General features: G+C 38.5%; 1 protein-coding gene across 2 annotated transcripts in view; it reads left to right on the top strand.

Moving 5' to 3' along the window:
• SLC4A4 (solute carrier family 4 member 4) overlaps positions 1–21,828 on the top strand; it is a 782,778-nt gene that overhangs the window by 403,785 nt on the left and 357,165 nt on the right. For both annotated transcript variants that reach the window (XM_029598711.1, XM_029598721.1), the window contains one exon: positions 6,391–6,551. In XM_029598711.1, coding sequence (XP_029454571.1) covers positions 6,391–6,551 — 161 coding nt within the window. The remainder of the gene's footprint in view (positions 1–6,390; positions 6,552–21,828) is intronic.

Below are 21,828 nucleotides of genomic sequence, written 5' to 3' on the forward strand. Positions count from 1 at the left end.
GGAGCTGGCGACGCGCGCAAGTTACTCAACGAAATAAGGTAGGGGAGGGGGATTTAGTTAGGGCTGGGGGGTGGGTTAGATAGGGGAAGGGAGGGAAAGGTGGGGGGGGGGGGGACGACAAAAAAAAGTTCCCTCCGAGGCCGCTCCGATTTCGGAGCGGCCTCGGAGGGAACGGAGGCAGGCTGCGCGGCTCGGCGTGCGCAGGCTGCCGATTTTGCACAGCCTTGCGCGCGCCGACCCCGGATTTTAAAAGATACGTGCGGCTACGCGCGTATCTTTTAAAATCCGGCGTAATTTTGTTTGCGACGGTTGCGCGAACAAAAGTACGTGCATGCGTACTTTTTAAAAATCTGCCCCTTAGTTTGTACCTGAGGCAGTGGAGAGTGAAATGACTTGCTCAAGGTCACAAGGAGCTCCAGTGGGATATGAACCCTGGATTCCCTGGCTCTAGTCACTAGGCTACTCCAAAGCTAAGCTTGTTGACTTAGTTAGGCTCCTTAGACTATGAACATTAGCTGAAATACTCTATATATAAACTTGCCTGCTTCTAAATTTTCTTTTCTTTTACTGCTTTACTTCTGCCTTTGCTTGTTTCCTCTCTTACTTTTTTTTTTTTTAATGTAGTTTGCCTTCTATTTTTACACTTCTTTGGAAATAAAAAGGCATTCACCATTTTTTTCTATTATGACTACAAACTTTCTTTAAAAAAAAAAAACAAAAAACCCACCAGTACCTCTATGAACATGCATCAGTATTTGTATTCTCTTGCTTTGCTCGCATCTCTGCGATTCCTACACGGACTTGAGCAGCTCGGTTTTTGCTAAGGTTCGTACTTGTGGGAGTGACCATGCAGCGAGTATTCTGAAACTTTAAACACATTTATTCTAAGAAATAAAATGTAGACCAGAAGAAATGTGAGGGAACTGATGAGCTTTTGGTTCTTTTAACTGCCAACTGAATTACCTAGACCAGTATTGCTGTCCTGCTGAGATGACCTGTCATTTTCAAACCAATAGCTGCAGGGAAGGAGGAAAGGACTGCTCTGCTGCAGTAGTGGCCCCTACTGGATACTGGAGCTACTTGGGCAGTAAAGATGTGCATGCTCAGTATTTTCCATTCTGTTTGTTTTCAGGGTGGGGAGCAGATTAATATCAGGCAGTTTCGTTTGTTGCATTTGCTCTTGGTAAATGGTGCGCCTGTTTGCTAATAGTGTACACTGTGAGCAGAAAGGCATACTATTAACCCATTTTTTTTTTCAAGGAGCCGCATAGCAAAGAACCGCTTTTTCTCCTGCATCCCTGAGTAAAATCCTTCCTAGTGTCCAATGCCCCCCACCAGTGCCAGCTGACATACTATGCTATTTTGGCCGCTGCACGGGTCAATGTAGCATACGACCTCAGCTGGCAGCATTTTGAAAAATGGCACAGGTATGTGGGAGCAAGTGGGGATAGCTGCTGTCCCTACTAGACTCGAGGGATACTATGGTAATCCTTGGGGAATGGGAGCACTAGACCCCAGGGATTTTTGTACAGAGCTGGTGGGGGTTGGGGGCACCTGACCCCAGGGTGTATTTTTACCTGGGGATGCACTAAAATTTAATTTGGAATTTTTGGAATGTGTCAGTTTTCAGATTTAGCTGGTTGTGAACAAAAAATTTATTTATTTAGTGAGTTTTATATACCGTCATTCGGTAAAGCCATCATAACGGTTTACAAAAGCTCAAAACGCAGGATATTTAACAATTGAACAAAAAGGGATAACAGGAAGTATATTAAACAAAGGAGAGATATTCAATTGCAAATGGACTCATTTGTTGCATTTTTACTCATCTGAGTAAAGAAACACACAACCCTACTGGGAAGGAGATCTTAACAGGAGTGGGAGTGGCATAGACTGCTGAAAGAATATATATGAATATATATATATACACCAAAAAACCCCCTTACATTAACAAATGTATGGGAGACAACTAGCACTTTTGTGATTTCAAAAATTTCAAAATAAGATATTACTTAAAAAGAATCATTTCTTTATTGAAAGCTTAATCACCTGTCACTATTACACATATTAGATTTTCAACATATCACAAGATACATACACACTAAAATTTGCATAGAGTCCACTAAAGTATATCCCTCAATTCTCTCCTACTTCTTGCCTCAACCTTACCCTAGACGGACCTTGTACCTCCTGATCCCATTGATGTTAATTTGGGTCTTTGTGGGCGAATACACCTCTTACATCAAAAACCTTATATATTTTTCTTAGATGATAACCCTATATCTTTCCGAAAATTATGTATCCTTGGTGTATTCCATTCAACCAGTTCTTTTATCCATCCCGACAAGGACCTCGTTTCGCCACTGCTGGCTTCTTCAGGGGAATATTCTTGTTAAGACCCAACATCAAGAAATACCCATGGCTCCCACCACTCGTGTCTAAAAATGAAGGAGCGGACTCAGACACAACACACTCAATTCACTCCAGCTCGATGGCTCCCATTGTTTGTCATGAAAAAACTCCCGAATATGAGTGTTATCCTCTCCGCTCTGTCAGAAGCCCGGCTCCCTTTGTATTGACCAAACATTTCACTTCCTGGATCTTCCTTGTCTCACACCACACCTTTTTCAAACAATGACCGCTTTCAAAAATGGAGTCGCCATACCACCGACCTTCAAACTTGCTCCTTAAATCGCACGGTGAACAATATATACCCACTCGGATATGTTCAAACGTTGACCCAAACTATCTCGGCCGTTATCTACTAGTCTTTTTCGTTTTACCACCATACATGTCTCCTCAACGTCTCCTACTGAGGCTTATACCGCCGATCTACCCCTTTTCTACTCCTCCTCTCCACGTTAGAGCGGCCAGTCCACGCTTGGATACCCCCTCAGATATATTCATTCATTAACCCAAACTTTCTCAATCGTGATCTACTAGTCTTTTACGTTTTACCACCGTACAAATCTCCTCAGCGTCTCCTACTCCTATATCTGAGGGGGTATCCAAGCGTGGACTGGCCGCTCTACCGTGGAGAGGAGGAGTAGAAAAGGGGTAGATCGGCGGTATAAGCCTCAGTAGGAGACATGTATGGTGGTAAAACGAAAAAGACTAGTAGATAACGGCCGAGATAGTTTGGGTCAACGTTTGAACATATCCGAGTGGGTATATATTGTTCACCGTGCGATTTAAGGAGCAAGTTTGAAGATCGGTGGTATGGCGACTCCATTTTTGAAAGCGGTCATTGTTTGAAAAAGGTGTGGTGTGAGACGAGGAAGATCCAGGAAGTGAAATGTTTGGTCAATACAAAGGGAGCCGGGCTTCTGACAGAGCGGAGAGGATAACACTCATATTCGGGAGTTTTTTCATGACAAACAACGGGAGCCATCGAGCCGGAGTGAATTGAGTGTGTTGTGTCTGAGTCCGCTCCTTCATTTTTAGACACGAGTGGTGGGAGCCATGGGTATTTCTTGATGTTGGGTCTTAACAAGAATATTCCCCTGAAGAAGCCAGCAGTGGCGAAACGAGGTCCTTGTCTGGATGGATAAAAGAACTGGTTGAATGGAATACACCAAGGATACATAATTTTCGGAAAGATATAGGGTTATCATCTAAGAAAAATATATAAGGTTTTTGATGTAAGAGGTGTATTCGCCCACAAAGACCCAAATTAACATCAATGGGATCAGGAGGTACAAGGTCCGCCTAGGGTAAGGTTGAGGCAAGAAGTAGGAGAGAATTGAGGGATATACTTTAGTGGACTCTATGCAAAGTTTAGTGTGTATGTATCTTGTGATATGTTGAAAATCTAATATGTGTAATAGTGACAGGTGATTAAGCTTTCAATAAAGAAATGATTCTTTTTAAGTAATATCTTATTTTGAAATTTTTGAAATCACAAAAGTGCTAGTTGTCTCCCATACATTTGTTAATGTAAGGGGGTTTTTTGGTATATTGCTAGTCATAGCACTAGAGACGATATTGCCAACAATTTTTTGATGAATATATATATATATATATATATAATTTTTTTTAGTCATATTGAGGCAAAAGTTTAAATTGTTTTTTGTGGGTATAAAAGCATTTTACCTGTGGGCAATATTCAAAGTCCCCATTTCCAATCTGTCTGATGTTCAATAACACACACACACACTTTTATCCACAGACTCTGGATGTATTGCTGGGAAAAAGGGGGAGTAGGGACAGGGTGGATGAAGCACAACCTGTGAGGGTTTGATTATGCCAACCTATTAACATTGTTTTGTGCAGATAACTTTTGTGCAGGGTAATCTTTTGTTGAGCAATACTGTGTACTTTTGCTTTGTATCAAAGTAAAAAGTGCTTGCACAGTTAGCTCCTAACTGCCCAGTTTTGATTATTTTACCCTGTTACGTTTGTGCATCCTTTCTAGGTAGCACAGGAATGTTGCTTTTAGAAAAAAAAAAAAAAAAAGGAAAGTTTGCCAATTAGTAAATATTTTCAGAGACAAGAATTTCAGTTATGGGCAAAGAAGATTAGACAGCAAGATCGTCTGCTGAACTAGCTTTGACCTTTGCACGAATCTCCAACTAGTTTAGTGACCTTTCATTTTCCGCCTCCCATCTTCTCCTTTGTATTCTAGTCAATTTCATTGAACATAAGTAATCATTAAACCTCAGTATATAAAAAGTACTAAATCGTGAATACTCTTCTTTCCTTGTTTTCCCCTTTAATTTTAAACTGAAGAGAAAGGGAGGCAATAGTGAAATACAAGATGATCAATTGGATTGCATTTGGCTTAGGTTTTTTCAACTTGTTTAACAAACGGGTTTTTTTTTTTCTTGTTTGCAAAGAATAAAAATAGTTCATCATTGGTTCAGTGTTCATGGAAGTTTAAGTTTGTCCTTATATTGATGTCTTCTACATGAGTAGGTCAGGAACCAAGTCTGCTTAGAGTTCTGGGATGGGAAACTGGGAGCCTTCAGCTATACGTCAAGCTTTCTGCTGTTCAGCTTGATTCAGACTTGCCCAGTCAGTGTATAGCTCCGGTTTAGAAGGAGAAAGCCAGCTTGACAGATTTCGAATGCATTTTTTTCCCCAATAGGCAGCTCACTTCTATGCAGAAGATTTGGTTTTGTTTGCATTTTGTCTTGTAGTTTCCTCCTTCTCCTTTAGGCTTTCTGCTCCATTGGACAGATCTCTACTGGGTCTTGGCTTCATGAGCCTTCATTTGCATCCACCTGGGGTTTTGTCCGCCCCCCCCCCCCTTACAATATAAGTGTTTTTCCAGTCCCCGCCAACCCAATGAGCAGAAGGCAAGCTGAGGAATCAATTGCAGTTTTCCCTTATTGATAGAGCACAGCACTGCCAATAAGTCCTCCAGACTGACTATAAACACAATATTTTTGATGGCCTGTCAGATTTTAATTGGAAATCATGCTCCCGGGTTGCCCTCTGCTCTCCTCCCATTCCCCCTCCCCCCCAAACAAACCAAAGAACAGCCACCAACCCAAAATAGCATGATACAAAAAGGGTGATAAATTAGATAATCTTTACACAAAATATGCAAAAAAGAATCTATAAGTAGCAAGTATTTACATAGGCTAACTCTGACCACTTTTTTTTTTTTGTAATTAAAACCCCTAAAATGAGTTCTTTTGCATAGTCTCTTGTTTTTATTATTTTTTGATATGCAATTCCATACTTACCAACCAAATGAGATAAAACATCGGACACTGGCCTGCATCTAGTATCAGTATCCTTGATGTCAGCCTGGTCAATTTTCAGTATTGTCAACGCCTGCTTTCGGGGGGGGGGGGGGGGGAGGAAGTCTTGTACAAGAAAGTTAAATAGTTTGACAACCCAGAAATGACCGTGTGTTCTGAGAATGCTGAGAACGTCACTTTCCAATGTGTGATGTCACAAGAGCAGTCTAGATTCTAATCTCTCCTTTTGCAACTGCAGGACAAATGCAACACACTGCAGAATTACAAAAGAACATGTTTCCTGCCCAGAAATTGCTGTTTAAAATCCTGGGCCAGGAAGAGAAAAATTCAGTATTACTTAAGAATTTTTATATAGCTAAAGAAAGAGCTATTACTAAAATGGTGCAAACATATAGCATCAGTGTTGCAAATTTGTACACAGTTGTGCTAAGCCCCCACCCCCCTCAATTTTAGTTACCTTTTTAAAATTGTTTAGCAAAATCCTTAAATATGGCCAGAAAGCTCAAAATGCACAGGAGTTTGAGTAATTAGTACAGTTACTCCTGCTTTAGTTGAACTGTGCAACCTAATTCTGTGTTTTATGTGTGTATGTATATATATATGTGTGTGTGTGTATATATATATGCATGTGAAGCAAGGCAGATTGCATTTGTTTATTCTCAGTGTTCACCATTTTCCTCAGGTGGATAAAGTTTGAAGAGAAGGTGGAACAGGGTGGAGAACGGTGGAGTAAACCACATGTTGCCACATTGTCCTTGCATAGTTTATTTGAGCTCAGGACATGCATAGAGAAAGGAACAATACTACTGGACTTGGAAGCCACTACTCTCCCTCAGGTTATAGGTGAGTAAACATTTTTTAAGATCTTTTCAGATTTAATGCATTGTTTTTGTGTGTGTTTTTTTAAAATAGTTTTCCACCTACGTGTTTGTATGTCTGCTTCCGACTGAGCTGGACTGGCTTCTAGCACCTTGAACCTTCATTTGGAATTTTCCAGGGGTTCCCGCCCCCCCCCCCCCCATTTTGTATCCCTTTCCAACTCATGTTTAGTCCAACCATTGCAGCGACCGTTCTGGGTCAGGGAGTCATGCACTTGGGCTCTTTTTCAGAACCCTGCAATCATGGCTCCTGAATCTTGACCACTAGGTGTCACCCTTAAGCAATGACCATGACTCCCCCTGGGTCTGTGAACACTCATCTCCAGCCCTGGCTAAATCAGGGAGAGATCAAACTGCGGGTCATCCTCATGGCAATGCACAGTAATTACTTGCCGAGCCACCACACCAGACCACATTATGCTATATTAAATATTAATTCATATGGTCTATTATGTTTGAGAGAAGATAATTCTAATGAATGTGTAAAATTTCCATATGAATCAATTGCTGCTTCTACTACTAATAGTGAAGAGCAAAAGCCCATTTGCTGAAATCAGAATTGTATTTGTAGAAATTCCGTAGGAGGGGTAAAGATGCCTAAATGGAAAATGTCTTTGTACTATGGTGCAGGCACACAACACCCTAAAAATATATATTTGAAGTACCTGAGCCACCATGATGATGTGTGTTTTAGTACCTCATCTTTGCTATATTGTCGTTATCTGTGCACCAATAAGATTATTTATTAAGGCCTTTACGTGTACCAAGTCAAAAGATAGCCAGAAAGCGCATTTACAGCTGTATAGATACACTGTCACAGAACTGATAGCATAACCGGGATCAGTTGTGCATTAGCACAGATGTCACAGAGGGATCCAACTCGGAGTTGGCCCATTTTTCACCAGCTCAGGTAGTAGGCATGTTTTGCCCAGTGACGAAATGTTGCACTGGCAGCACAATTCAATCTACTTCTGAATTTCTCTTTATGAAATAATTTTTGACCTTTGATTTGCTGTTCAAGGAAATTTATTTTTGGCACAACTAATTATGGGATTTAGAAGATGATTTTTAATCGTTAACGAAGAGGGCTGAACTCAAAACTTAAAAACCATGAAAACAGACATAAAATGCGACTGTATCTATTCTGAAAGTGAGTCAACTGAGGACACCATCAAGGCTTACATCAACTCTTAATGATGATCAGGAAGGAGAAAAAAAATACTAAGAAAATATCCATAAATATATATCAAATATTGATGTTATCTAATTAAATTGAATAAATCTGTTAAAAAGAAAATCAAAAAAGAAACACACTTACCACTCCCCAAAGGACAGACAGGATTGAGCTCTGAGACTAGCTGGGAAACACTATGCCAAGTACTGGAGCACTTAAAATTCTAGCACATGTAGAGCTCACCTTTTTATCTAGTCTACTATAATACATTCTTTCATCAGTAATATATTTACTTACATGATTTCAGATTGCTCATCATTAAAATTACATTTCAATCAATATGTCTTTCATATTTTCTGGATATTCACAATTTTTAGCCAGTAATTTTGAAAGAACCTGACACAGTTTCCTGTATAATGACATGCAGGCAAATTGTTTATAGAAGGCAGCAAGTTGAACTTGTGGGCATATAAACTAAAAAGAAATGATCTATCATACTTCTAAATAAATAAAAATAAAGGCTTCACGACTTTGCTGATTGAGAAAGTAAACTAATCTCTAGAGACAGATTGTGCTGAAACTCAAGACCCTGAAAAGGTAGCCTTATATATATCTATGTAACCCTTTTTTAATGGATTTACTTATCCTGAGGGTCTATAAAATAATTTCTCTCTTGGGGCTGTCTCCATAGGCATATTTCCCATTTCTGTTTGTCCCATAGTTTGGGCCCTTTCATTTCATTTCATTTAATAAAATGTATTAATCGCCTAACACTAAAAGGCCTAGGCGATATACATAATAAACATACATAATAATAATAAAAACAGAAACATAAATAATACACTCATATGTATAAGGTTTCATAGAAACCATATCAAATTATACAGATCTAACATTAGAGACTTATCCGTACGGGGAAATTCACTAAATGACATACCTTATGGTATATCTAACAGGGAGATTCAACAAATAACACTCCATGAGTTCACTTTAACATGTTGAAAACATTCACATTGCCCTTTCTGTGGAGGGAAGGATAACCTTCTAGGCATACGTGGTGGTGTGCTTTTCCTTCCTGTGCGTGGCGGTATGACGCCTCTCTCTGTGTGTGGTGATGCTGCAGGGACCAGTCAGGACACTGTGTTGGGTGTTCAAATAAAAGTTTACTTTGGACATTTATCTTGAAGAAATCAATCAAGTCAATAAACTGGTCCAATTTACATCTGGGTTTATATTGATTTCCTTCCGTGAATTCCTTGCTTTTTCTCTGAGTATGTGTCCTTTGCTCAGATAATTGGGAGAAAGCTTATCACTGTTCTACTGAGTGGATAAACTTTTCCAGTAGGGCCGGGACATCCTGCAAGTGAGGGGATCCCCTTTTTCCCAGAAAAATCCTACCTGAGATCCAAAAGTCCAGTCATCTTCCCCCAACTGGTGTCCTTGTCCCAAGGGGTGGAGATCCAGTTGTGGGTCTCCAAGGGTCATGCTTCTGCTATATGTCCTCCTTACTCTGGACTCCTCCTAATGTGACCTCCCTGGAGGAAATGTCTGATGCTGGACAGGAACCAGGCTATTAACAGCCCAGCTCCAGTGTGAGGATGGGTGATACGAAACCTCACTAACAAAAGGGAAAAAAAACCTGTTCAAAGTCCAAACAAAAGCCTTCCTCTAAGGTGAGGAGTCACTGCAAACCCTTAACTGCACAGGAGAGGAGCACATAAATCTTCCCATCTCTAATCTCCAAGATTGGGGCTTGTCCCTTTCCAAAATGGGCCAGGGTCTCGCCCCTGGAAAATGTCAAGAAATAAACCTTAGCTTCTACCAGAATTTTATCTAACACTACAGGCATATCCTCACAGGCAGGGAGTGCACTGAAAAAAATCTCCCCTCAACAAAACACCAAGTTAGGTAGGTAGGCAGGCCCTAACTCAAATGGGGAAACTCAAGAGATGCTCACTCCTCGAAAGCTAACAAAAATGACCACACCTGCTCCTCTTTAGTGGAGACCAGGGGGTTTCTACATGTATGTAAAACTAAAATAGCGCATGATTTAAGAATTCCTAAACTAAGCTATCTTTGTTACATTGAACATATATTGGGTATGTGCTAGATAATAATATGGACAGTTTATTGACTTGACAGTAGAGCCTTCACCAGATTAATGGAAAATTAGCTTGGAGAGGTTTATTCAATTTTTCATAGTTATTATGAAGACTGGTCTGTTTCTGAATGTAATGCAGTCTTATAAGAAATTTGGCTGATTTGACCTTAACCCACACAGATTAAAAAGAACTATGAAAGCTAGATGCACCCAAATCTAAAGCATAGAGAAGTGCCATTGGAGAAATAACTTGAATCTTCTAAGAAAATAAGAGATTCTGAGCCTCATTCTTTAAAATTGAATAGCTTCACACTAGAGGAAATGATTCTCTCTACTCTTGAAGTATGGTAAAGATGTGAAGCTTTGCAAATCCTATATACCCATCTCATTATTTTGTTAGATTTTAAGACATTTTAATAAGGGTGTACCTCTTAGGAAGAAGATCAGTTTAGTCTAACAGTGCTCAACTAATCTAACTTTATTCAAAATAGGTTCATTGCCTCCAATCTCAGGTGGTTGCTCCTGTTGACCAGGGACCCTTGGTGAGAAAAGGTGATAGAAAATAACATAGAAAAAGGCTCAAATGCACTGAGTGGGACCACATTTAGTAAATGATCAAGAATTTCAGTTTGGGGAAGACTTACTAGGGTACAACTGCTTTATTGTGCTCTACGACCTGTATTTGTATAAGGCTATATGACTATGTTTTGCTAACTCGGGGTTTGAGGTAGAGTTCCAAGGGCTCACATGAGCTATTTTTCTTCCCTGTACGTAACTTTGATACTACCCCTTTGAATTTTCTGCAAGTGTTTAACTCTGCTAATGTCAGTACTGAGAGAGGCAGCCGATATTTCTTTGACATTTTTCAATACAAGAAGTAAATTTGTCACCATTCTTACCACTGCCGGGGTGCATTGAACCCAATAGTGGTCATAGGGTAGTGTAGTCATTGTAGCATGATAATCTTTAACTATCAAAAGATGGTCTTGCTCAAGTCCCCTAGTCACCGTTCCTGTTTTTGCCTTCCTTCCCTGTTGCTTCCTTAGCCATTGCTCCCACCATGCTCTTCTGTCAACATTTTTCTCACTTCTTAGCCTTCTTTCTCTGTTTGGTCCCATTCTTCTTTTAGCCCTACTCATCTTTTATTCTTTGTCCAATAATAACAAGGACACCTTTACTGAAGGATAGTGGAGGAGGAGACATTGTGTTGAAAGTCTACACCTCTGAGCACTTGCCAGTTTCTCTCTCAAACCTCCATGTGGCCTTTTTCTTTTTTTTTTTTTTTTTTTTTGCTTTTCCCTGCATTTTCTGGTAGTCTCTTGTCTTCTCATTCACCTCCAAGCACCCACAATCAGAGAGCAAGGAGCCTATCTTCAAAGCTCCCAGCATCTGCCTGCTTTTCTCTGCTTCAATGTGTAACAGCCTGGTATCCTGGCTCTGTGATACTTTTTAAAACTTACAGGCCTGGTTGCTGCTGATCTTCTGGTGTACACAATATAGTAAATGAGATAATAAGCAAAAAGATGTGTGTGTGTGTGTGTATATGTATATATATATATATATATATATATATATTCTTTTTTTTTTAATACAGAATGGTTTCAGAAAACAAAAATATTGTACATTCATTGGCCCTACCAGCTACTTTTTGGTTGGATGTTTTTTCATTGCTTCTGCATTTGCATATGTCTTGCATTTTGTGGAGAGATGATGTGACCCCCTTCTGAATTCTATGCCCTTGTTTTCCTATTGGTTTTGATGTTTATAGTCCTGCACAGAAGCTATAGAGGTGGTTCTTCATTTGGAATTTTGATGATGTAGAGAGGTAGGTGCAAGCAGTCAAATGTTGGATAAATAATTTAGTTGATTTCAAACCATTAAGAATGATTTGACCTAATAGGCAGAAGCTTGCATGAGGAAGAAGGAGGAAGGTAATTTGAATGAGTGCCTGATTCATTAAAGATTTGTTTTCTCTCCATTCTGTGTCTGTGGGAAAAGATGCTGATGAATAGGGCCCTAAAAGTTTGCATGCAGATGCAAAAGCAGGGATGAAAAAAAAAAAATCGTGTAAAATTATTCTAAATCTGCTGGTGACACAAATGAATGCCACTCTCATGCATGCCTTTCATCTTTTTAGCTTCATGTTTCAAACCTTTGATGTGTTCATAAAAGCAAATGCAGTCTATGTGAGATGCTTAAGTCTTGTGTCCTTATCTGGTTATGACCACTCAAAGAAGCAGCAAATGCTGCTAGAGGAGATTGTAACCATATGTGGCCCAGTTTATACAGATAGAACCTGAAATTAAATATTAAAGTTTACCATAGGGATAGAAAAGAGAAACTTGAGACAGAGGTTGATAATGTTACCAAATTGCTAGATTTGTTTTAATTAATAGAATGCACTGCAGTAGATTTCCAGTTGAACAGGGAGCATATATTAGCATGAATTCTTTGTAAGCATAACATAGCCAGCCAATATATCACCTTCCATTTGACCATTTGCTGTATCTTTTCTTCAGACACCACACCAACAACTTTTCACATTGGCACAGCTATGTAAACATAAGTTAAAGTCTGTTCATGACATAGAACATGCTGGGAACAATATCCACCAAAACCTTTTGTTTTGTCAATGAGAAGGTATGTATATAGATCATCATCATTATTAGGGATGCACATACTCAGTTTTTTTCATCTTTGCTTTTTAATTCAGTTTTTTTTTTTTTGTTATACTTTTTTTTTCTGTATTGTTTTTGGCAAATAGTGTGTTCACTTGCAAATGGCACTTACTATTTGTTGAAAAAGGAACCAAAGGAAAGAAAATTCAAATTTTTCATATTGTTTATTTGAAACTAAGCAAAGGGGCTTATTTGTCCCATTTTAAACTTTTTGCTTCAAACAAATGTGCATCCCTTATAGTCATTTGTATAAAGCTACAACACATATGCAAGACTTTACAGATACACACAAGAGAGAGTCACTATTCCTTTGAGCTTATAAATTATTCAACGCAGACAAAATACACAGATTAAAAAAGAATCCAATAGACAAAGTTAAAACACTGAGGACATAATTGGGAAGAGGTGGGTTATGGGTAGGATTAATTGAGCAAATTACAAAAGATTAGTCCTCTGCTATTTGGAGGATCTATGTAAGAAAAGCAGGAACGGGGGTGATTGGTGATTCAAGACCAGCCAAAAGGGTATCTCTCCCCTGCTAATATTGGCCATGAAATACATTGGGCACCTTTTAAAAGAAAATAAAAATGTTAACAAATAACAATGCAGCATCTTTTACAAAAAAGCTCATATTTAAAGTGAAGCAAAACCATGTATTTCAATACAGTCTGTCAGAAGTAGTAAATTCCAGCTTAAGTGCAAAGGTACCTTGAAACCCTAGTATCTTACCATGCAGGGAGGACTACTTTTAAATGTTATGCTCCAAAGAGCTGTATAAAATAAATACAGTTTACCTGCTATATACATAGTCTAGCAACTCCACATGTGCTAACCCAAATTTTAAATTTGCTGCGCATTTGAGAGGACATTCACATTTGGTGCAGTGCAGAGTCTGAGAGTGTAGCTGCTTCTCCATTTCGTGTTCATCAAGTTCCAATCCATTAATACTGTCATTGCATTCTCTTGCCAACTGGAGGTGAATTTTTTGCACTGTTATTTAAAATTCCTAGGTCCAAACTTTCTTATTTTTTTTTTTTTGTAACAATCACACTAATTGCTTCCCATCCATTTCTCCAGGAAACTCTGAAAATGTACTATTGCTTTATTTAAACCTTTGCAACTTTGAGTTGCATCATTAATGAGGAGGAGTGTAGAAAACATTTCCTTTCTAACATTTTTTCTCCCCACTGCTGTATAGCCTCGCCTCCATGCACATACGCCTGGCTGATGGTCTACTGTTTACCTAGTTTTGTGTCAAAGGAATTCAGACTGATCAGCCAGTCCTGTCTGTCTCCTTTCCTCTTCCGTGTGTCCTCTCAAAGGAGAGGAGAAGCACACTCTTCAATATCTATAACTTTCTTTTCCTCACCAGTCTTCTCTTTCTAATGGCGTTCTTCTTTCTCCTTCTGGCCCCCTCTTCTTTTATCCTCTGGCCAAGAGCACCAGGGACCCCTCCAGTGGAGGGTGGTGGAGAAGTGGAGTCGCACTTTTCAGAATCAACATATTTTTAGACTGGTGCTCTCAAAGCCCTTATTTCATCTTAATGAAAATCTAAAAATCCAGCCTGCTGGTATTCAGTTTTAAATGTATTTTAATTTTTAATTATGTGATTTTACTGTTTTAATCTGCTATGGGTAGTGTATGGAAAAATAGGATATAAATAGGTAAATTTAAAATTAAATATTCATAATGGCTTAGAATACAACTGAGTCTACAGTGACTGTCTACATCACTCAGAAAGAAACCTGTCCAGTCTGATTCTTGTATTGCATTTAGTTGTATTTTGATAAACATTAGTAAGGGGTCTCGTATACACAGGCAAAAACACTGAATTGGATTCTATCCAAAGTGCCATGTAAATAACCAATTAATTAATATTTATGACCATAAAATGTTTAGTATTGTATAACAAGTTTATTTCCTGATTACAACCTCTATTCTTATTATATGGCCTATAATGATTTTCCATGTTTCTGGTGTGAAAGTCCATATAAGATAAAATAGGCTGAAGGTAAAGTATAGGGAAAAAAAAATATATTTAATGTCATTGTGAAAATTAAAGTACTGACAATTGTGTAAGGATTTGCCCAACGATGTTAAAACATGTTAAATAGCAAAAATAAATATTAATTTCTGCGTGTCCCAGGGACAAGAGGTGGATTTCCCCAATTTCAGGTTAAAAATGGTTTATGGACTTTTCTTCCAGGAACTTGTCCAAATCTTTTTTAATCCTAGCTACATTAACATCTTTTACCACATCCTCCAGCAATGAATTCCAGACTTTAATTATGCCTTAAGTAAAAAAAAAAAAAAAAAAAAAAGTATTTTCTCTTTTTTGTCTTAAATGTATTACATAGTAACTTCACTGCATGTCCCCAAGTCTTTGTACTTTTGAAATCATAAACAACTGATTCACTTTTAACCATTCCAGTCCCTTTATTATTTTATAGACCTCTATCATATCTCCCCTTAGTCGCTTCTTCTCCAAGCTGGAGCTCTAACCTCTTTAGCCTTTCATCATAGGGGGATTGATCCATCCTCTTTATCATTTTGATCTCCCTTCTCTGTACCTTTTCTAATTCCACTATATCTTTTTGAGATGTGGTGACCAGAACTACACTCAGTATTCAATGTGTGGCTGCACCATGCAGCAATACAGAGGTATTATATTTTCTGTTTTATTCTCCATTCCTTTTCTAATAGTTATTAGCATTCTGTTTGCTTTCTTGGCCGCCGCCACACATTGGACAGAGGATTTCAACATCTTATCCACAATGACTCCTAGATCTTTTTCTTGGGTGGTGACTGCCAATGTATAACCTTGTATCATGTAGCTATATAATTTGGGCTTCTTTTCCCTATGTTCATTACTTTGCCCTCGTCCACATTAAATGTCATTTGCCATTTGGATGCCCAGCACCCAATCTTGCAGGGTCCTCTTGCAATGTCTCATCATTCTCTTGTGATTTAATAACTTTGAATAAATTTGTATCATCAGCAGATTTGACCATCTCATTCATTATTCCCATCTGTAGGTCATTTAAAAACGTTAAATAGCAGCTGTTCCAGTACAGATCCCTGGGCATTCCACTTTTCATCTTTCTCCAATGAGAAAATTGATCATTTAACCATACTCTGTTTTCTGTCTTTTAACCAGTTCTCAATTCACAATAGAGCATTGCCTCCTATCCCATGACTTTTTAATTTCCTCAGGCCTCTCATGAAGTACTTTGTCAAATGAATTCTGAAAGTCCAAATTACACTATATCAATTGGCTCACCTTTATCCACATGTTTGTTCATGCCTTCAAAATAAATGTAGCAGATTGAGGCAAGACTTCCATTTGCTAAACCTATGTTGGCTTGACCCATTAAACTATGATTATCTAGTTGTTCAGCAATTGTAACTTCTTATAATAGTTTCAATCATTTTTCCTGCCACTGATGTCAGGCTCACCAGTTTGTAGTTTCCTGGATCACCTCTGGAACCCTTTAAACAACAAACAAAAAAAAAAACAAAACTGGGTCTACATTAGCCACTCTCCAATTTGCAGGTACTAAAGCTGATTTTAATGATAGGTTACAAATTAATAATAGGTCTGCAATTTAATTTTTTAGTTCTTTCAGTATTCTTGGATGTATACCATCTGGTCCAGGTGATTTACTACTCTTTAATTTGCAGGTTTTCCATATTACATCTTCCATGTTCACTGAGATTTGTTATATTTACTCTAAATCATTACCTTTAAATATCACTTCTGGCATCTGAATCTGCCTTACATCCTCCTCAGTAAAAACCAAACCGAAGAAATAATTTATTCTCTCTGCTATAGCTCTGTCTTCCATTAGTGCACCTTTTACTCCTCTATCATCTAATGGTCCAACTGACTCTCTTGATGGCTTTTTGCTTTGAATGTACCCGAACAAGTTTTTATTATGATTTTTTGCTTTTTCAGCAAGCTTCTTTCCAAATTCTGTCTTAGCCCCCCTTATCAATGCTTTGCATCTAACTTGTTAGTGCTTATGCTCTTTCCTGTTTTCTTCATTTGGATCCCTTTTCCATTTTTGGAAGATGTTCTTTTTGCTATAATAGCATTTCTCCCCTTACCTTTAAAACATGCTGGCAGTCATTTGGCCTTTCTTCCACCTTTTTTTAAATGTGTGGAATACATCTGTTCTGGGCTTCCAAGTTCGTATTCTTAAACAGTGTCCATATCTGATGTAAAGTCTTAGACTGTAACTTTCAAACAAACGTGCGGGTGCACATACACGTGCATATCTCAGCGTGTGCCTAGGGATGCAGGGATTTTATAACTTGTTCGCACATACATGTGCATGTTATAAAATAGCGTGGGCTTGCACAAGTGCACCCAGTTTTAAGCTTGTGTATGCCCAGCCATGTAAATCTTGTTTCGGCTGCATAAGTCAGATAATTTTAAAACCAGCTCGCATCCATGCCATGACCAGTTTCACCAGTTCATCCACCAGTTTGCTCAGTGTAGAGGTAGATCCTCAAGACCCCCCCCCCCCCAGTTTAATAGCCTACACTCCCCCTAGTTAACCCAGAGTCCTTTCTGCAATGCCTGGAACTGGTTTTATTTAGACTTGCACTTCGTCAATAGCAGAAGTAAAGTTATTTGGCACTAGACCTGGGCGCATGCCTGGATATGTAAATTTTTATGTGCACATCTCTTGGCTCTGCCCCAAAATGCATATGCCCCATCCAGACCACACACATACCACGTTCCTTTTTGAATCTGAGTGAGATGTGTACACTGCAGGAGATGCATGCGCATCTGGGTGGCTTTTAAAATACAGTGTGTGTGTGAGTGTGTGTGTAAACCCAACATTTTGGCACATCTTCTGATTTTGATGCACACCGGGCTTTTAAAATTCACCTTTTAATCTTTACAGTTGTTCCTTTCATTTTTTTCCTAATCATTTTTCTCATTTTCTCATAATTTCCCTTTCGAAAATTAAATGCTATCTCAGTCTTAATGTCCTCCCTCCAGTTATCAAGTCAAATTTGATCATGTTATGATCCCTATTCCCAAGTGGCCTCAGCGTTATTACATTTTCCATCAAATCACGTGTTCCATTAAGGATTAGCTCCCCTTCTTGTTGGTTCTTGTTCCAGCTGCTCCAAAAAGCAGTCATTTAATTCATCTAGAAACTTTACTTTCTTGACATGTCCTGATGTGACATTTACCCAGTCAATGCCATGGTAATTGATATCGCCCATTATTACTGTGGTGTTAATTTTGCTAGCTTCTCTAATTTCTGTTAGCATTTCATTGGTCTGTCTGTTCATTCTGCTCAGGTGGACAGTAGTATACCCCCACTGCTATTTTATTCCCCTTCTCATATGAAATTTGAATCCATAAAGATTCCACATTACATTTTGGTTCTTGCATAACTTTTATCCTGTTTGACTCTATGCCCTCTAACACATAGCATCACACCTCCCCCAATTTGTACCATCTTATCATTGTGATATAATTTAATTCCTGGTATCAGTGTCTCATTCGTTATTCTCCTCCTATCAAGTCTCTGAGATGCCAGTTATATCTACCTCTTCATTCAGTGCTATATATTCTAATTCTCCTATATTATTTTCCAGATTTTTCTAGCATTTGCATACAGATATTCCAAAGCATGTTTTCTGTTTGCATTATTAATCTGCATATCAATTGATATGGGTAATTTTGGGATCTTTTTGGTCTGTCTGCTCTGTACTTAAAAGGCCCTGGGTTATTTTAGCATTTAGTGCAACCTCTCTATCAGGATGCCCTAACTTCCCTGTTTCATTTAAAGAATAGAAGAGTACATCATTCCGAATCATGTGCTTCTGAGCAACTCTTGACTCTCTCCCATCATTTAGTTTAAAAGCTGCTCTATTTCCTTTTTAAAGGTTGGTGCCAGCAGCTGGTTCCACTCAGACTGATGAAACCCATCACATTGGAATAGGCTTCCCCTTCCCCAGAATGTTTCCCAGTTCCTAACAAATCTAAAACCCTCTTTCCAGTACCATAGTCTCACCCACGCACTGAAACTCTGGAGCTCAGCCTGCCTCTGGGATCCTCTGTATAGAACAGGGAGCATTTCTGAGAATGTAACCCTGGAGGTTCTGGATTTCATTTTCCTACCTAAGAGCCCAAATTTAGCCTCCAGAGCATCCCTCCTGCACCTTTCAATGTCATTGGTACTGTACAATGACAGTTGACTCTGCCCCAGCACTTTCTAAAATCTTATCTAGATAGCATGTGAGGTCTGCTAACTTTGTACCATGCAGACAAGTTACTAAGTGATCCTCATGCCCACCAGCCACCCAGCTATCTGCATTTCTAATGATCGAATCACCCATTATAACAGCAGTCCTCACCCTTTCCTCCTGGTCACTGTGCTCTGGAGACACATCCTCTGTGCGAGAGGATAAGGCATTACCTGGAGGGCAGGTCCTAGCAATAGGATCACTTCCTGCCACACCAAAATGTTCTCCTTTCAGTTAATCTTGCTTCTCCAAAAGCAGCACAAGTGCTGGTTGATTGAGTTGGGATTGCTCTATTATGTCCCTAAAGGTCTCCTCTGTATACCTCTCTGTCTGCCTCAGCCCCTCCAGGTCTGCCACTCTGGCCTCCAGAGATCGGACTTATTCTCTGAGAGCCAGGACCTCTTTGCAGTGGGTGCACACATACAGTACCCCACCAACAGGTAGGTAGTCGTACTTGTGGCACTTAGTGCAAAAGACTGGGTATCCCCCAACGTGCTGCTGGACTTCAGTCTGCATCTTAGTTTTATTAAGTTGCCAGAGTTTTTTAAAAGTTGATTATGGAGTAGGTATGTTTTTCAATTTAAGGGATTTTTAAATTGTTTGCTGCCTTTTAAAGTCTAATGGCTTTTTTTAAAAAGTAGTTACATATTTAAAATTGGGTTTTACATGTGTAAATGCACTTTACCTGTGTAAGTGGGTTTTTGAAAATTGCTTCAATATATGCCATTGAATTGTCCATAGAATAGTCAAATGTAAGTACATTTAACATGGGTAAATGACTTTATGAAATTACTACATTTACATGTGTAACTCCTTTTAGAATTACCTCCTAAAATTTTAAATTGATAACTAGAATGCTTGTTTTAGTTTGTGAATGACTAGCAATGAGACTAAAATTAATCAGTCACTAAAATCAGGGTTAATTGTATGGTATTCAAATTCACTAATTGACTCCTATTTAGAGGAATTTCCTTTTAACTGGGGTGAAGGGTATCTATTTAACAGAAAAAGATCTGGGGTGGGTGGGAGTTGGGGAGGGTGAGTGGCCCCAAAATGAGTGACCAATTGCCCAGGAACCAGAATTCTCACCTTTTCAGATCAAGTAAATGACCTTTGTAAACTCACAGTTCTAGTGCTTACTAACTTACACTTGCTCACAAATACATTAAAGAAATCCCTTAATATTCGTAGCTTGTGTTTTGTTTTAATTCAAGGCCCAAACAAACACATACACACACACACTAAAATAAATCACTTGCCTGTCCTAGCTTTTAATCAAGGCACACACACTAAAGATTGATATACCCCACAATTTCACCTCTTCCCAAACTTTTAGGTTCTAATATTACCCAACAAGCAGTTCTCACCAATCTTCTTCAGCCACCAACAAAATCTTCTGATTCCAATATTTTCTCAAACAGCTTGTGCATTAATAAAAGAGGAGCTTAAAAAAAGGTTCCCTCATTTAAAAGTGGCTTCGATTTGCTTTGCTGAAGTACAGTGGTTTGCTTCCGAGAAGCTCTGACTGCTTTTGTTACAGAGATCCACTAAGACTCAGTGGGGAACTGAGACCATTTTAGATTTGGAATTTTAAGTCCTTGAGGGAAGGCCAAGTTGGAGTAGTGTCTTTTTGTCTCTGGCATTTAGTGGTCCTAAAAGCGTATGAGGTTAGGAACCAATTTATCAGTGTCAATATATGATGCTAATGCTTCCAGGAACAAAATCATTTTTAGACAGTCTAGGGATTTTTTTTTCCTCTGTTTTTTCCCAGTCATCCAAAGTAGTCATATTTTTGATGATAGTCCATTTATACAATGCCATAAAAAACAAATATTGTACTTTTATTATTTATTTATTTATTTAATTAACTTTTTTATACCGAAGTTCCTGTATAGAATACATATCACACCGGTTTTGTGCTGTTGTTTGCATTCCTATAGTATTTTATTGCTATACATATATTTTAAGAGAACAAGATGAATGCATGCTGCCTTACAGAAAGATAATCTTGGAAAGTAAAGAAGTAGGAGACCTCTGCTACTACATAATACTTTGCAGGATCTGGGGTATTGCTTACCGATTGAAAAACAAAGCCTCTAAAAACAAGGGTAAATAATTACCTCAGTTAAGCACTGCTGATGGTAATATCCCTTCTAGTAGTGTCTGCTTTTTGATAATTCTTTCAATTAACTTTGGCCACAGAGTCAAATTCTGTTCAGCTTTTCAATCATGTTAAATGTATAAGTTGACTTATTTTTGCGTTATATTTAGCTCGCAGATAGCAGCAATCTTGGCATGGTATTTTTTGTCCTGTTACCTGGAGCCAGCAACAGTGACCATTACTGATTCATCATTTAATTTTCCTGTCTAATGCATATAGCTATTTTTATACTGATAAGCATCTGCATTGAAGGGCTGTAAAACATTTAGCTTCCAAGAACTGCTCCGGAGACCTCCTTCCCGAAGTAGTTTTGATCAGTGCTAACTGCATTAAGGGCTACGACTAAGCTAGTTTTGCTTAAATTCCCAGTTTTGATTAGGCTTCATTTTGGATGTATTAAATTGGTTTTATCAAACCAATCTTGAGAACCATTCATGAAAATGCTTAAATTATGTAGACTGGGCCTTGGTCTTCAGATTCTCAATACCAGACCTGTGTATAGAGTACCCTATCAATTCACTCTTTAATCAACAGATATAGAATTTGTGTATAGTTATTTTATAGATAGCTATAATGAAGTATATGTATAAACCTGTGCTGCATGATAATACCATATTTACCATGGCTTCCATGATTTGTGATGGGTGCTATTTACTAATAATTCAAGTTACCACCTCTCACAGGTTGATAAATAGACCCCAGTTTGTACTAATTGTTGGATGACAATAATAATGATTGTTGGTTCCTTTGCAAGGTATCACAGTGTACAAAGATACTCTAATAGCTATCAGTAAAATATAAAAATTATTCACTTTTACTGCAGATTTCACTTGAAGTTACCATTGGTGTTTTAAACAA

The sequence above is a fragment of the Rhinatrema bivittatum genome, chromosome 1 (assembly GCF_901001135.1).
Source record: "Rhinatrema bivittatum chromosome 1, aRhiBiv1.1, whole genome shotgun sequence".
Classification (NCBI taxonomy): Eukaryota; Metazoa; Chordata; class Amphibia; order Gymnophiona; family Rhinatrematidae; genus Rhinatrema; species Rhinatrema bivittatum.